The 15,040-nt window shown below is 41.2% G+C and overlaps 1 protein-coding gene across 4 annotated transcripts in view; it reads left to right on the top strand.

Moving 5' to 3' along the window:
• Nucleotides 1–15,040, top strand: part of PHACTR2 (phosphatase and actin regulator 2) — a 141,559-nt gene that overhangs the window by 103,207 nt on the left and 23,312 nt on the right. For 3 of the 4 annotated variants that reach the window (XM_055713669.1, XM_055713668.1, XM_055713671.1), the window contains 2 exons: nucleotides 12,734–13,283; nucleotides 14,505–14,704. In XM_055713669.1, the coding sequence (XP_055569644.1) occupies nucleotides 12,734–13,283; nucleotides 14,505–14,704 (750 nt within the window). Of the gene's footprint in view, nucleotides 1–8,709; nucleotides 9,105–12,733; nucleotides 13,284–14,504; nucleotides 14,705–15,040 lie in introns of those variants that run through there. The other variant, XM_055713672.1, reaches the window with a different exon arrangement.

Genomic DNA, 15,040 nt, shown 5'->3' with positions numbered 1-15,040 from the left:
TTATAAAAGCCATGGAAAACTCCTTTAAAATGGTTCAGGTTAACTCTGGGGTTAGATCAGACCACTTATTATTTTATGCATCCCTAAATAGAGCCTTTTGGAACTGTCAAATCTTGGAAGTTTTCCTAAGGTACTGGTTTTTTTAGAAATGCACATTACTATGTTGAAATCCCCTCTAGCTGACTTTGCAGAATGCAGAACTCCAGTGAAGCAGGAAATGTTCAGTGTCTATTTCAAACACATCATTACACTCTGCGCTCCCTGTATTTTGTGTTGACCTTACAGGGAGAAATTAAAAATTATTGCTGTACAAGAGTAGACTAAGTATGGAAGAATATATAGCTAGCACTCCAGTCCCTCTCAGAAAATGGGGTATATATGGAGGACGGAGAAGGAAAACAAAAAATGAGCAAACTTGGTATTCTAGGCTACATAGAATGTCAATATGACCATATAGAAGATGCAAAACACTTCAGGTATACTTCCCTTTTACATCTAGACGTGAAGTTCTACGTGTAAACATCTTGAGTTCCCTGAAAAGGAACCAGATAGATTTATTGCAGAGGAATAGTCTGCCAAAAAAAGGTGTTAAGAATCTAATTCCACACATCAGCAATGGTGTTGCACAGTGCACATGCAGTACAACTCACTGTGAATACCCTTCAGTTATTCTTTACCTTACAGCACATTAAGGAAGAAGGTGAGCCAGTCTGTTGAACTCGGTGGAAGAGTAAGGCCCACTGCATCTCACAGGTGCATCCTGCCTGGCAGATTAATCCTCGGTGGTTTTTTAGGGCAGATGCAGTATGTACGCATTACACCCACACCCATTGGCAGAGCAAGGAATGAACAACCACAGAATGGACATCTGCTGATGCTTACATAGCATCAAAATGAGAGCTGGAGCAGGAACACCTAGCTCACTGTCCTCTGCTTGGACCATAAAACAGGCTGGTACTTCAGATCATGACCCTCCGTCATAAGAGTTGAGACAGGTGCAGTGAATATTAGCTGGACAATTGAGAATAATGCATGCAAGGAGTTCATCTTTAGTGAGGCTAATATGTTAGGTTTTTTAGAGTCATGTATGCTTAGGTGTAAATCTTGAAGGAAGCTGTATACCCTTTCCATGTTTCTAAGACCCAAAGATGATTCATTCTGGCTGGTTAGTAGTACACAGTGCTGCAGTTCCAACTCTGGCTGATTCAAAATGCTCCAAAAAATCTATCTCAGCCCTTGGAAGTTATGAGGTTATTTTAAAATGTTTTTATGAAATGGTGGTGGTCTTTTCTTTCTCTCTTGTTCAAGTGGGTCTTGAAAATGGCCTTTATCATATGAATACGATGATGGCTGCTGGAGCTGGAAGCTTAAAAAGAACAAGTGATACAGGCACGTTGTGATAATACGGTGAGAGTTGGCAGCAACACATGGTAGAATGTGGAATATGTTATGAGTTAAAAGAAGTTACATGAAAAAAGTTGTTTCAGCATGAGCCATGGAAATACAGTATCAACAAGGGCAAACAATAGGCTCAGCCATGCAATGTAAGAATGAGTTAAGCAGAAGGGAGTGAAGAAGACAACTCCTGAAAGCTGTTCCTGTGCTGCCAGGCAGTTCTATAAACCGCGTACCCATCTGCTGCCTGTCAGCTCACAGGTGCTTTTCATATCTGGTGAAAAATTCCCTTTGGCGATTTAATAGTGTAACTGTTACTGTTTGTAGTAATGATGAGATGTCAGTCATCCAAGCAGGGTATTTAAAAGGAAATTTCTCCTTTATGGCAGGATAATAAGTTTGTGACAGTTTTACATAAAACAGGTACTTGATGGATAAACTTTGCAGATGAGAAATGGGAGAAATCTTTTTCCTAGGTGATTTATTCACATTATGTTCATACTGGGTTGAGTTCTGAATTGTTTTGTTTTGACTAATAAAAGTCACTAGCATCTTCTGCAGAAAATAAAGAGCTGAACTGTAGCCATTCTCAGTGAGCACTCTGGAAGGGATGCAGAGCAGCCAGGGGGCAGGCAGCATGTCAGAGTACACCCTGCTTGTCTGGGCAGCAGACTGAACTGTACCATCATGGCATCAGGCTCCTGACCTGTGACACTTGCCTGCAGTAGCCCCAGCAGACCCCAGTCTCCAGGTTCCATGCGGAGCATGAGCATCGCAAAGGGGATCCAAGGAGTCTCTGTGCCTCCTGCCCCCTACAGCAGCGTTGGAGAAGACCAAAAGCCACATCAGTAGAATAGATGTCAAAATTGTCACTGTTTCCCTCCCTAGGCATGGGGACATAGCATGGTGATGTGGCATGCATGCTGCTCAATGTAAAACCTCCTGGTACTGTGTCAGAGATCATTTTCTCCTCTCCACCCTCCCAGGATGTCTCTGGCACACAAGATGTACCAGAGAACCCTGAGTTTTTGTCTGAGTTCGGCTTGTTCAGTAAGGTCAGGTCTTACTCATTTTTACCGTGGCAAGCTAAATCTTTTCATGATTGTGGTAGATGCTTCCAGATTTCATTGTTAGCTTGGGCTTGAAGAAGTGAAAGGCTCAGTAACTGTTAGCAAGATACTACCTGGAAAAAAGTAATACGAAATTTCCTTTTGCATACCATCATGTGCGGTGGATGCTGCTTTGATAAATAATTGCACTGCAGGAAGCTAGAGCTGTGTTGCAGGTGCTATAGGTGTTATGGATGACATGGAGCATAAGCTTGTGAAATGTTCCTATGTGCCATTTACAGCAGACTGATCGTCTCAGGTTTTCTTGTTCTCCTTCAGTGAAGGAAATGGTTTGTACTCCTGTTTCCAAATGAATTCACGGGATACATGCACATAATATTTTTTCCCCACAGGGTAACTAATATGAGAACTGGCAAAGGCTCCAGGTCTTAGTATGTTGGATTCAGAGGTTCTTTCCTCTGTACTCTGTTCTCCCTTAAATCTGCCATTAAATTTAATCTTTTCTTTTTCTCCTGGGTAACCAAAAAACCAAAAGTTGGAGGCACTCTGATCTTATGAGTATGCATCATTGCTGACCAATGCTTTAGTTTGTCTACCAAGGACTGTTCTTCAAAGTAAAATTTTCTAGGTTCCTTCTCTGAGAGGTCTTCGCTTTATTTCCCCAAAGTGGAACAAAACCTGTTGAATTCAAGATCATAACCCTCACCTTCCAGCGTCTCAGACAGAAGCCTGCTTTCTCTCAGAAGACTAACCTGTAAGCCCGTCGCTGTGAGAAGCAAGGCAGACTTTTTCTTGCTGGCTCCCTATGCTCCTGAGCTCCGTAGATCATCCATATGAGCACCATACATAAAAGGGTGGGGCTTTTGCCTGTCTCTCAAAGAATCTCTCGCTCAAGCTGAGTTATTTGCTGGCTAAACCCAGTTTTTCTAAAAACAGTATTATCTTCAGTTCATCACCTGAGCTATGTAAATGAGGCTGAATCCAAATCTTCTTAAAAGGAAAGCTACTCTAGATAAAGCTGTATTTCGATAGAGCCTGTCCACCAAGTTAGCCAAGCTGGCTTGTGCCAGTAGGGTGATGTGAGAGCACAGACTTTCGCCCACAGACGGTGAGCGGCAGAGGAAAGCTCCTGATTTGCAAAGCTGCTAGATTTTTTTGTCTTTTGTAGGAAGTACATCCTAATGTGGCTGTAGAAATAAGCTTGTAGATGTGATTTTAATGAACTAACCTTTGAATTACTTGAGCGTATCTACACAGAAAGTATAAGGGAATGTAGGAGACCACGTCTTTCACTTTCTAAGTCTCCCGTAGACCAAGGAATGGTGGGAGTGTGCAGCTGACAGTGAAGATGTATTAGGTATTCTCTCTTGATTTAACAGCTTACTTTTTATAAAAAAATTGGACAGTTAGCAATGTAAAATGGCATCCAGTGGATTTTTTTCTCTTTTTTATCTTGGAGCCAGTGGAAAATATCTGAATGTGGTTGCTTTAAGTGCCTTTCTCCCCTCTTCTGTTTTCTATGCTGTCTGTCACCAGGCCTCTCATGCATAGTGCTCTTGAAATCATAGAGTAAGATCTGGAAGGCCATAGATGTATAGATCTGCTCATCCATCTTCAAGAAGGATGAATTGAAAATTGCAGAGCATGCTGCGAGAAGCATCATGAGACAGCTGTTCTTGTTCAGCCTAGCAAAACAGAGCCTGAGAGAGCCCAAGTGCATTTGATGAATGTAACAAGTTGGTATATAGCCAGGAGAGAACATGGCTAAAGGACAATGCTGGCACAAGTAGAAAGGAATAAACAGTGGCTTGAAATACATTTAGACTGGAAATTAAAGGAAGTTTTCTAACAATTAGAATGGGTCTTTTCTTGAACAGAATTTTAGTAGCAATAGCAGGAAAAAAGCCGAGCTGGTTGAATCTGAAAGGATTTCTATGAGTTGACCACCTGCATCAGCACAGTCAATGAGTCCAAAAAAGACACAAAAGACACCTTGTCTTGCCCTGTGTCCCATGTTTCTGAATGACAGCTTCCTGAGTTTTGATAATGAAAACACAGCTCTCTGCATAGGCTGGAAAGAAAACTCATGATTCACAAAACTCTTACTGAGTTTCATTTTGAAGGGAGTCATTCTGCAAAAGACAACAAATCATATGTTATTTCCAACTTCCATTTTACATAGTGTTACTCCACTCAGTTGTGCTCGTCTTCCAGGGGAAGGGTGCTTTGCATTTGATGTAGATTATATGTTTGTGCTGCAGCGCTGCTGGTTTTCCATGACCTAGCTTCATGTCACTGCTATACCTGTATAAACAGAAATACCAGTACTGTATGACAAATTCCTGGGCTAGAGAAGCTGTGGTCTTCAGTTCCTTCAAAATTAATAAAAGTAAAGAAAAAAATCTTGTATGATACAACCCAGTCATGTATGGCTTCTGATACTATACTATGCCCAGGATTTTCATAGGTCCATTTGATCCAGAGTTTGCAAAAGGTCTGGCATTTACCTTCCAAAATAAGTCATCTGATTTTCCAGTGCATATGGCATACTGGTATGTTTCTGAAAGACTTTGAGATTTGATGAGTCCCCACAGGAGCTGTTATATACTGAGTACTTTATAACCCTGATCATCATTTAGGTGTTTACATGAGAATACAGATTTCTTAAGAGTCTGTCCCCAGCCAGTTTCTGGGAACAAGAAAAATCTGGTCTCAAATTGAGCTTTCTTGAAAATCTGGCCTTTGAAAATTTTTATTCTAAACATAAACATACTATTGATCCAAATGCTTAATGTAACATTAACATTTGCTTTGCTTTCCTATTTAAAGAGTAATTTATAGGCACATTGCTTTTACAGCAGATGTCTTGATCAAGGCAGCAGTGAATAAAAGATATTCCTATCTGATGGTCTTTTGGAGACCTTTTATTAAAAGGTCAGTTTGTGATGAAACAGATGTCTACATTAAGAAAAAAAACAGCAATAAAAATACATTGCAGATGGTACTGAGGTGCCTGGGGGATTAGCTTGAACGATTATTTTGGCAAAAGATGCAAAATAAAGAGCAGGCATGAAGACCAAGGGCCCATATTCAAGCAGAATCATGTTGGGAAGGTACAATGGCAACGTAATTGTATCCTGAGACATTTACAGACATCATACCATCCCTGTCACTGTTCAAAATCAAGCCACTGTTGCTGTTAATAGTCATTTGTATTACTACAGTACTTAATACTAGTTGTTTCTTGTAGTGTCTTACATAAATGCAGAAAGCCAAAGAAAGTTCCAATGGACTTGCAGTAAAAGAGAGGACACTGTAGTTAGGCACTGAAAACAGGAGGGGACCAGATCAGGGTAACAAGCACAATGCTGGCAGCCTAGAAATTTTCAGCTTTGGCATCACAGCAGAGGGGAATTTGAGGGAGGACAGTCAGTGAATGTTCACAAAGCTGGAGGGGCAGCAGACGCAAAGCAATGAAAAGCATCTGCTTCAAAACTTGGCTTGTCACTAGCAGAAGCTGATATAATGGACTGGTCAGGTAGGAACTGGAAATCTGTATCTCACGAGTAAATGAGAAACAATGGTTTGGGCAAGATCAGACTGTCACTGAGGGCAGTCAGGTTGTATCTGATGAGATAAAGAAGATTAAGCTAACAAAGCTAATAAGAGATCGAGAGGGATGATATGATCAAAGGCAGTTATCTCCATCACAGCTTTCCTCAAGGCTATGAGCAAAAAGAAGATTCAGTGGTCAAAGCCAAGAAAAGGGCATGTATATCATCAAGGGGCAATCAAGACTTAATGAGAGCTGTAACTATCTGAGCAGATAGGATGCAGCTGTGCAGAAAGAGTCTGCCAGTCTTTGGTGCAAGGTGCATGTAACAGTATGGAAAGCAATGTCCTGGATAAAGAGATATCACAGTGATGGCAAGGCATTTCAGTTAGAATCAACGTTATGTAAATTGCTCGTTTTAATCACAACTGAAGTCTGCAAGTAAGAGCTTTGTGTGAATGAACTGTTCCAGTTTTGGGTTTCATTTATAGTTTTTAGTTACTTCTATAAAGAAAATTTGAAAATTATTAGTTGTTTGTCACTAAGATGTGTTTATTTGTAACTAAGTAAAACTTCAGCCTTTTAGTACTTTTTTCCTGAATCAGAAGATAAATTCTAATACATGTGATTTAATCAGTTATACAGTTTAATGACTGCCTAAGATTCTGAATAATTACAATGTATTATTTTAGAATATGGTGAATGGTATATTTCTTTTTACTAGGTTTTCTGTCCTGTTTTAATATTTTCTCTACTAATATGACTGGAATCAAAACATGGTAATGGTGTATATAAGTACACAAGTTTTAAATTAATTCTTACTAGTAAATAAAGTTTTAGTATGCTGGACCCGTAAGTAAAAGATACATATATTCTTTCATATAAAATTCTTCTATTTGTTTCTGATCATCTTGTCCTTCAAGTTCTTCATAATACAAAGTCTTATCTTGCCATGTTTGTTATTGATGGAATTAAAATTTTAACATGTCCTGCTTTTTCAGAATTAAATCAGTTTTTCAACTTTGAACGAAGGTAGGTAGACTTTCACAAGGAGTTGGGTTTTGCTATAACAGAAGAGAGCAAACTGTAACAATTATGTATGTTTCTTTCTTCTTCCCAAGTCTTTCTCTGGAAAACAAAGAGGCAGTACCAGAATCTGTGCTTGAAAGGTTCTGTTTGAAAGCTGTAAAAGGTTGCTATGCAGTGGTTCTTGCAAAACCTTAGCAAAAAGATATTAATCTGTAATGGGCTGGAAATAAAGGAGGAAGACACTGGACAGTTAATGTTAATTCCTTCTGTTTGCAAAGAGACATATGCGCACACGTTGCTTTTAGTAACTGCAGTGATGCAGTAGGTTCATGTTAAGAAGCCTTGAGCTAGAGGTTGAAGAGGCTTTGTTTCTGAGATCAAGAATGTCATTGTTGTCCAACATGTTGTTTTTCATCTACTAAACTTAAAATGAAAAGGTGCTGCTTATCTCTTGGGAATCTTTTACATGGGAAGGAAGAAGCTGGGAACAGCCATTTAAGGTGTGTAAGAGTGAGGCTGTAACAGGAGCATACCGCAAGAAATGAATTGGTTTCTCTTGAGTGACAAAAGAGGCTTACAGAACTCCTTGAAATATTTGCTTGGCTCCTTTCTTCCCCAGCCACTGTAGTTTAGTGACATGCAAATAAAGCCCATATGATTCTGATGGTATGCTCTTGCTTTTATAATATCCTTTTCCTGGAAGATTTAGGAAGGCTATCTTGAGACCAAATGGGCACAGAGTTGGTGTAAGTGAATAGATAAAGATTTCCATCTGGGAACAACTAGTCTTACAACCATAGTGATTATATTGCAAAATTTTATGTTGACTCTGAATGGCTCACCTACATTAATGTTGCAGTTGGCATTAGGTATGCGCTTTTGAAGTGAATTTCCTGGTCACCCCCACTTAACTTTCTTTGGTTTGCGGAGCACACAAGCCAGATTTCTTTTGGATGAAATGAAGCCAAAAGATGCGTTCAGGAACTTGTGCTCCCACCACTGCTGTGCATGCAGTCTACAGAACTAGCCTGAAGCTAGTCCAGAGTCGAGTCTCCTGCAGCGCACATGGTAGACATTGATTCCTCAGTTCTACTTTTTCAGAGCCATCTCTATTGCACAACACAATGTAGATGCACTCCAAATTCCTGTTGACTAAGGAAGAATCAGCAGATTCTTGCAAGTGCAGTCTTGTAACAGTACCCAGAGAGCTTGTAGGAGAGGAGGGCATTCCCGTGGCAAACGATAATCCTGTCTGATTTAGCTTCATCTCTTTCTGAAGAGTAGAAATACCCTGGGGAAGATTCTCAAAATTAAGTTCCTATGAGCAAGCAGTCTGCAGTTTAGGAAACTGAGTTGCTTCAGGGGAAGATTTCAGCTGCATAGCCATATTTGAACCCGTGACTGAGTGGCCCTGTTCATTCAGATTCATGTGAATCTGAATTCTATAGCTTGTTGATCTCAGAGGGCTGGAACGAAGCCAGGGGAATTTGTTAAGGGGAGTAAATGACGTTTCCCTTGTTTTGTTTGCAGCAAGCCGTCTAGTTGGCGGTACTCAACGTTAAGGATGATCCTTGGAGGTCTAGAATAGATGAGACTGAGAGAAGTGCCAGGCAGAATCTTCCATGAGAAGGACTTGAATTGAGGCCAACGGTAATTTTTTTTCTGAGATAATACTTAATAAGCGGCAGAAGATGAAGAAGTATCTCCTGATTCCCAAGAGCTCAAGCAACAAAAAGTAGTCATTGTTGTCAGGCTTGCTGTTTGAATGTATGTAGCATATGTCTGTGTCAGTTGGCTTCTGTTCACTTTCTTATCCTTAGAGAGCACAGCTGATCACTGCCTAGAAATACTGGCATCCCATGCTCCACCACCACCCAAGCCTAAGCCTAAAACTAAAAAAGCTCCGCTACCACCAAAAAATGCTATTGCTGCTTCCACCACCACCAGCCATAAGAGTAACGAAGCACCTCATGCTAAAAAAAAGGGAAAGGCTCCTGCTAAGCAGCCTCCTCTCCCACCACCCAAGCCAACAAGTCACAGTGCAAATCGAGAGGCTGGTGAGTACTGCACAGGCAGTGCCAATTACAGCGGGTGCATGTGCATGGGGGTGCTTGGCTTGGTCTTACGACGACTTCTGCCTTTTTACGTAGCAGCGTTACTGAAGAGCATGCCATGGATGCTTTTAGCTAGCCTGCTGCTGAACTCTGGTTCTGCTGTCTGCAAACATCCCAGACAACAGACAAATCACTTTGCTGTTTAATGGATGTATGCACAGCACCAGGCACATCAGAGGTGATAGTGAATTCCCACTTCAAGTGTGAAGACTGGCAACAAAGTGACCCAGAGAACTGCTGAAGAATCAGCAGGGGAAAAGGGGTTTTCTGAAATCAAACATGAGTTGCCCAGAAATAAAGCTACTTTGGTATTGCTGTAACTTTCTGCTGGAAATATCTACTATTCCAGTTAATTTGACAAGATTGCAAGATTTTGAAGAGGTAAAGGATAAAACCATGAATACATCTTCAAAGACTGTTGAGTAGCAGTTGTTTTAGCTGCAAAAAACCTCCAAACAAACCAAAAACCCCAAACAATTATAACCATTAGAAATGGCCAGGCTTCCCTGAGCTGGTTGATGGCTTCCTGTGATTCTAAATACACACTGGAATGTCAATCATCAGGCACATAGCAGATGTGTATATCACTATGCTTTTAAACCAAAATTCATCAGTGATGCTAGATTAAAGATTATAGGTAGCTGTTCTTAAAGTACTGATCTCAAGTTTGAATCATCGTAATTTAGTTGATGACCAAAATTAAAACATCCAAATATAATTTGAACACAAGCAGTATTGTGATGAATGGACTGTATATATGCATTGGCAAACTTATACAAGCCTTGTGTTTTCAATCCTCTGTCAGTCTTTGAAAGCCCTTCAGTCTCTCCAGTTTTCTCTCCAAGTATACCTCTTTATAGCTTGTACACTTTGGCACATTTGCTATTTGAAGCACAGAGAAGAGGACTGTTTGAAAACATTGCAAAATTGCTAGAGTTACAATAATAACTTTGCCATAAAATATCCATTAACTTGGTATTAACTGTCCCTACTACATCAGATGACTACAAGAATAAACATTTTAAAAACACAGAATTTGCTGCTTGTATTTCACATGCAGCTGGAAAACTCAGCTCTTCCTAGGAGAAGGAACCTTGTAACAGCAGACCTTTCAGAAATGAAATAACCCATCACATAAAGAAATGTTTATACCAGTGGTTGGTAACAAGCTTTCAGGTAGCTGAGTTCTTAAATTAAAATACTTTCAGAGTCCAGATTTGTCTTTTAGTAACCTTGCTTAAATGTCATGCAGTGGTTGAGGCCATATGGGTGTAAAATATATCGATATATCTCTTATATAAAATAGTACCTATTTTACTGGTAATTTCTTTCAGCGTTAAAAGTACATCATGTTCATTTGAAGTGGGGCAATACTTAATAAGTTGAGCCAATTGGAAGAAGTATTAGTACGAGAGGTTTGTCAGATCCCCATGAAAGTGAACACATGATGCAGTCAGTGATCTGTGGCCCTCCTGAGGGCACAGCAGCAGGTTTCCAAACTGAAATAGTGGAACTGGGAGAAGGGGACTTAAACATAGGCATGGACATGTGCCGAAAGGCAAATAACCATGAAATTTTTCATTTAATCGAAGTTCAAATCTGCTACTGAAAAAGAAGCATGACATAAAATTGTCAGCCAGCCCAGTCAAAAGCAACAATAGCAACAGCACTTTTGATCCACATGAAAGTGTAGGGGGCTTTTCTCTGGAAAAAATTGTTCAAGTTTCTGTATCCGATTGCAGGTCCAGAAAATTTCTGAGAATAATGTGAGGGTGTTTTTCAGTGGAAACATTTCTTTGCATTTTACCAGCCACAATTATAGTGTGGCTGTGTGTTTGTATTATGCTGGCGTTCTTAAGCGTAAGCATGTAACTGCTCCTGTCAGCCTCCAGCCTGTGTTGAAGTGCTTTGCTGGATTGGACCCAGCGCCCTTTCTTACTACTACCCACTTACTCAGTAAGGTTTCTGCTAAATAATACACAGGTTGGAGCCACCATCTATTTCCACTGCAGTTACGAACTGCTGCCTGTACCATTTCTCTGCTTCCTTTTGATTTGCTGGTGGGTTAAGTCAGTGATGTGTACTTGGTGTGGATGATGAGTGCAGCATCCATAGATTCGGTGCGGTGCCCTTCACAGTCGCCTTGCAGCACAAATAGGGACACTGATTAGCCTAAAGTTTCTGTGGATTTTTCCAGATGTACTGAAAGCCTCACAGCACTCTCAATGTTTATAAACTGTAACACTCAGCTACAGAAGAGAACAGTATAATGTTTGAATTAGTTTCCATCTTCTTTGGGACTGAGAACAGTCTCACTGTGAAAGCTATTTTTATAGCATGAGCTTATTACGGCCAGTATCTGTATTTTGATTCTATCCTAATCTGCTGGAGTTTTGTTTTTATTTAAATGCTTATAAGTAAAGTAGGCCTTTCAGCAGATTTCTATTACAGCTTTCTGTTTTACTCTGTAAGCTTAGCCGCAAGGCTGCTGTGTAGTTTTATAATGCTTTCATTTGTTCTCTGGAGGTTAATGCTTTTTTACTACAGCAGAAGTGTTTGAGTTGGATGCATTTTGATGAAAAAGACTGAGTCATAAGATGGTTGTCATTTCTATTGCTTTTTAAATGAAAATCAGAAGTTTGAAGTTCCCAATCCAGATGATGGGTGCATCAACACAGCAATCAGAAATGTGGCTGGAATGCACATGGGCATGCAGGCTAGCTGAAATCACTTGCAAACTTGGGCATTATACATATATGCTTCAATATGGTAAGTATCACAGGATTAAACAGCAGCATCACTGGCCAGCTTGTACAGCTGGTGTCAAAACCTTGTTTCATTATGTTTTCAAGGCTGCCTGAGTTGGTCACTGGTAAGGTGAAGACCTCCAGTACATACAGGAGGCCTTCAGTGCCTCCTCCCTTCTGGAGATCATTTATGCAGAGTGAGATCTGACAGGTGTTTTCTGCCTCTGTTTTATGAACGTGCCCAGCTGGACTTGAAAGTATATCTTGTTTTGCTGTCCCTCTGCTCTTGCCATTAACTAGGAGCACACCACTTGCAATAACACTGTGAAAGGTAATTGGCTGATACCTGTAACAGTCCTGAGGTGTTCATGGAAAAGCATAAGGAAAATCATGGTGTTCATCTAGTGCTCAGACCAAGAATTCACATAATAGAAAAGGTCAGGCGGTTTTCTCTGTCTGATAGCAATTTTTTAAAATAGGGCTCTAAACACATTTGGAATAAGTAGTGGGCTTTCTAGAGGATGTCCAGGCAAGTTGTACAAAATGGGCCAATGCAGAATGCTAGAATCAAACTATCACCCATTTGTAAGGTTGATCCCCTGCACTGTTCTTGAGCAAGTATTCATTGCAGGTTTTTCCACCATAAAGGTGAAATTTGAACTGCAATATTTATTGTCTCAAGCATATAGACGAAGGATTGTAGAAATACTGAGTGTAATTCTTTTCAGTTTTTAAGTGTGAACACACGTCAATCCACACAGAAAGAACAGTGCAAAAACTATATAGTTGCAAGACCGTGAAATGCTTTTTCTTTTCTTATTTTAGCGGGTTCCTCTCATGCAAAAAAACCACCAGTCTCGAAGTCCTCTTCATCACCATCTCCTTCGTCCACATCATCTCATCCCAAAGCCTCTAAGGAGACTTCCAACAAATCTGGCACATCAGGGACTCCCAGGGGCAAGAAAAAACCTGGGAAACAGTCAGCCCCACGAACAGCGCCAGATGGGGCTGCTTCTTCCCCCTCAGGTGCCACAGCCAACAGGTTGGAAGCAAAGGCAGAAAAACCTGAGCCTGAGCAACCTTCCATAGTAATTTCCAAAACAGAGGATGGAGACCAACTGAGCAAGCTCATTGTCCCCCCTCCTCCCACTGCTGCCCCTCCTCCGCCTCCACTTCCACCTCCTTTCCCTGCTGCAGCTGGTCAGCCCGCTGTCTCCTCGGATGCCCAAGATGTGTCAGATGGCTGCATGGCAGGGCCAGCTGTCCCCGGATCGGATACTAAACTTCTTCTCCAGACTGAGCGTGGCACAGACGAGGGCCTGAGCAGTATGGCCCTAGACAGCAGTGCAGATGCTAGTGGAGAAGACACAAAAAGGTAAGGCAGTGTGGCTGTTGTAGGGGGGTGGTAAGACCCACAGCCAAGAAAGCCACCTTTTTTCACGTGAGGGACACTGTAGGCACGTGGGATCTCTTCTGTTTCTTCTGCTGACTGGTAATAGTTTGTGTTGCATCCCAGCACAGTTTGTTTGTTGCCCATGCCTTTGAGCCATTCACCTGCAGAACTTCATGTTTCCCAGGTCATTGCTCATAACCTGCCTCCTGCTTCGGTGCATGGCTTAATGTGACCACTGCAGTCAGCAGCTGAGCTAGTAGCTGGTAATACTTTTATTTCTCTCTCATAAAGGCAAAGAAATTAAGCTGAATAACAGGGAGCTTTTACTTTTTTTGTGGGTATTGTTCAATATCCCACTGCTAAAGCTCTCAATTCAATAGCCAGATTTACTTGCACACTTGAAAATGACAGTTTCAGGCTTCGGTTAGTAGGTGTTTGGTCTGTCACTTACTCAGATACTATAAAGTCTGGTCAAGAGAAAGGTCATAATTACATTTTTTTAAGCAAAATAATTGGCAACGATAAAGAAACTGGCTTATTAACCTGTCTTTTCCCTGCCATGAGAAGCAGCATCTTTTGTAACAACCCAGGAGGGTTTTGTCTACCTGTTAGTGGCCTATAGATTTTCCTTTAAACTCTTGCTGGTGTGGCTGTGCCAGCTTTATGCTCCTGTGCTGCTCCTCCCCTTGCTCTACCCTTCCTTATATAAAGATTTTCTCAAGGCAAAGGCCAATCTGCTGCTGCTTTCCAATGGGCATCAACTTTTTGGACTCGGCAGTAAAACTGTTTTTACAATAGAGTTAGGCTTCCAGAACAGGAAGCTTTGCACTCCAATCCGTTTTCCAACCCACTCCTCTCACCCACAACGCTATGAGCTGTTTTTCTTTTCTTAGTAGCTTTTATGTACTGTTGGTGCCATCCCACAAGAAATTAAAAATAATTAGGGTTTTTCTTTATACAGGCTTTGCAGCATGTCATTCCAGATTGCACCTTTTTTTCCTGACATGCATAAAACCAGATACGTGTACATATCTGTATACTTTATATATGGTTTATATATATATATGTAAGTTTTTTAGAAAGAGAGAAGTCAGTTTGAATAACTGAACTGAACTTTTCATACTTGCTTATACAGCCTGTCTGCCATTTGTGTTACGTGCTGCTTGCGTTTATGTGACACCCTGTCTGCTTATGAATTAACAGCTTGGCTGCCAAAGAAGACCAAGAAGCAGAGGCACCTGACCAGGCACACTCTGAGCTGGTGGAGGAGGCTTCTGATGCTGCGGCTCCTCCTGAGAGTGAAAGTAGCAGAGAGAGCCACAGCAGTGACTCGGACTCTGATGGGCCAATACTGTACACAGATGACGATGATGATGACGATGACGATAATGCAAGTGCTGAAAGTAAGCATCCCGCAGAGAACTTGCAGGCTACCTTTTGCCCATTTCATTACGTGAGTGTGCCTGAGCCATGCCAGTGTGAAGTAAGGAGAGGTACGGCTGCATGGGATGGTTCTACATGGTTTAGTGTTTTACCGCTGCTGAGAAATGAGTGTCCCACTTCTCCCAGACAATTATGACCAGAAACCTGCTGAGGCCTATGCAGTGGTGAGAGCAGATCAAGCATTGCATGGATGGGAGTGGAGGTGGGCGAAACAAGTTCAGAAGCACATGAGGATGGAACAAGGCCTCCATGGTAGGGTATCAGCAAGCCATTGATTTGGCTCACCCATGTCATGA

The sequence above is a fragment of the Falco cherrug genome, chromosome 6, assembly GCF_023634085.1.
Source record: "Falco cherrug isolate bFalChe1 chromosome 6, bFalChe1.pri, whole genome shotgun sequence".
NCBI classification, from domain to species: domain Eukaryota; kingdom Metazoa; phylum Chordata; class Aves; order Falconiformes; family Falconidae; genus Falco; species Falco cherrug.
This window is presented reverse-complemented; position numbering and strand designations above follow the sequence as displayed.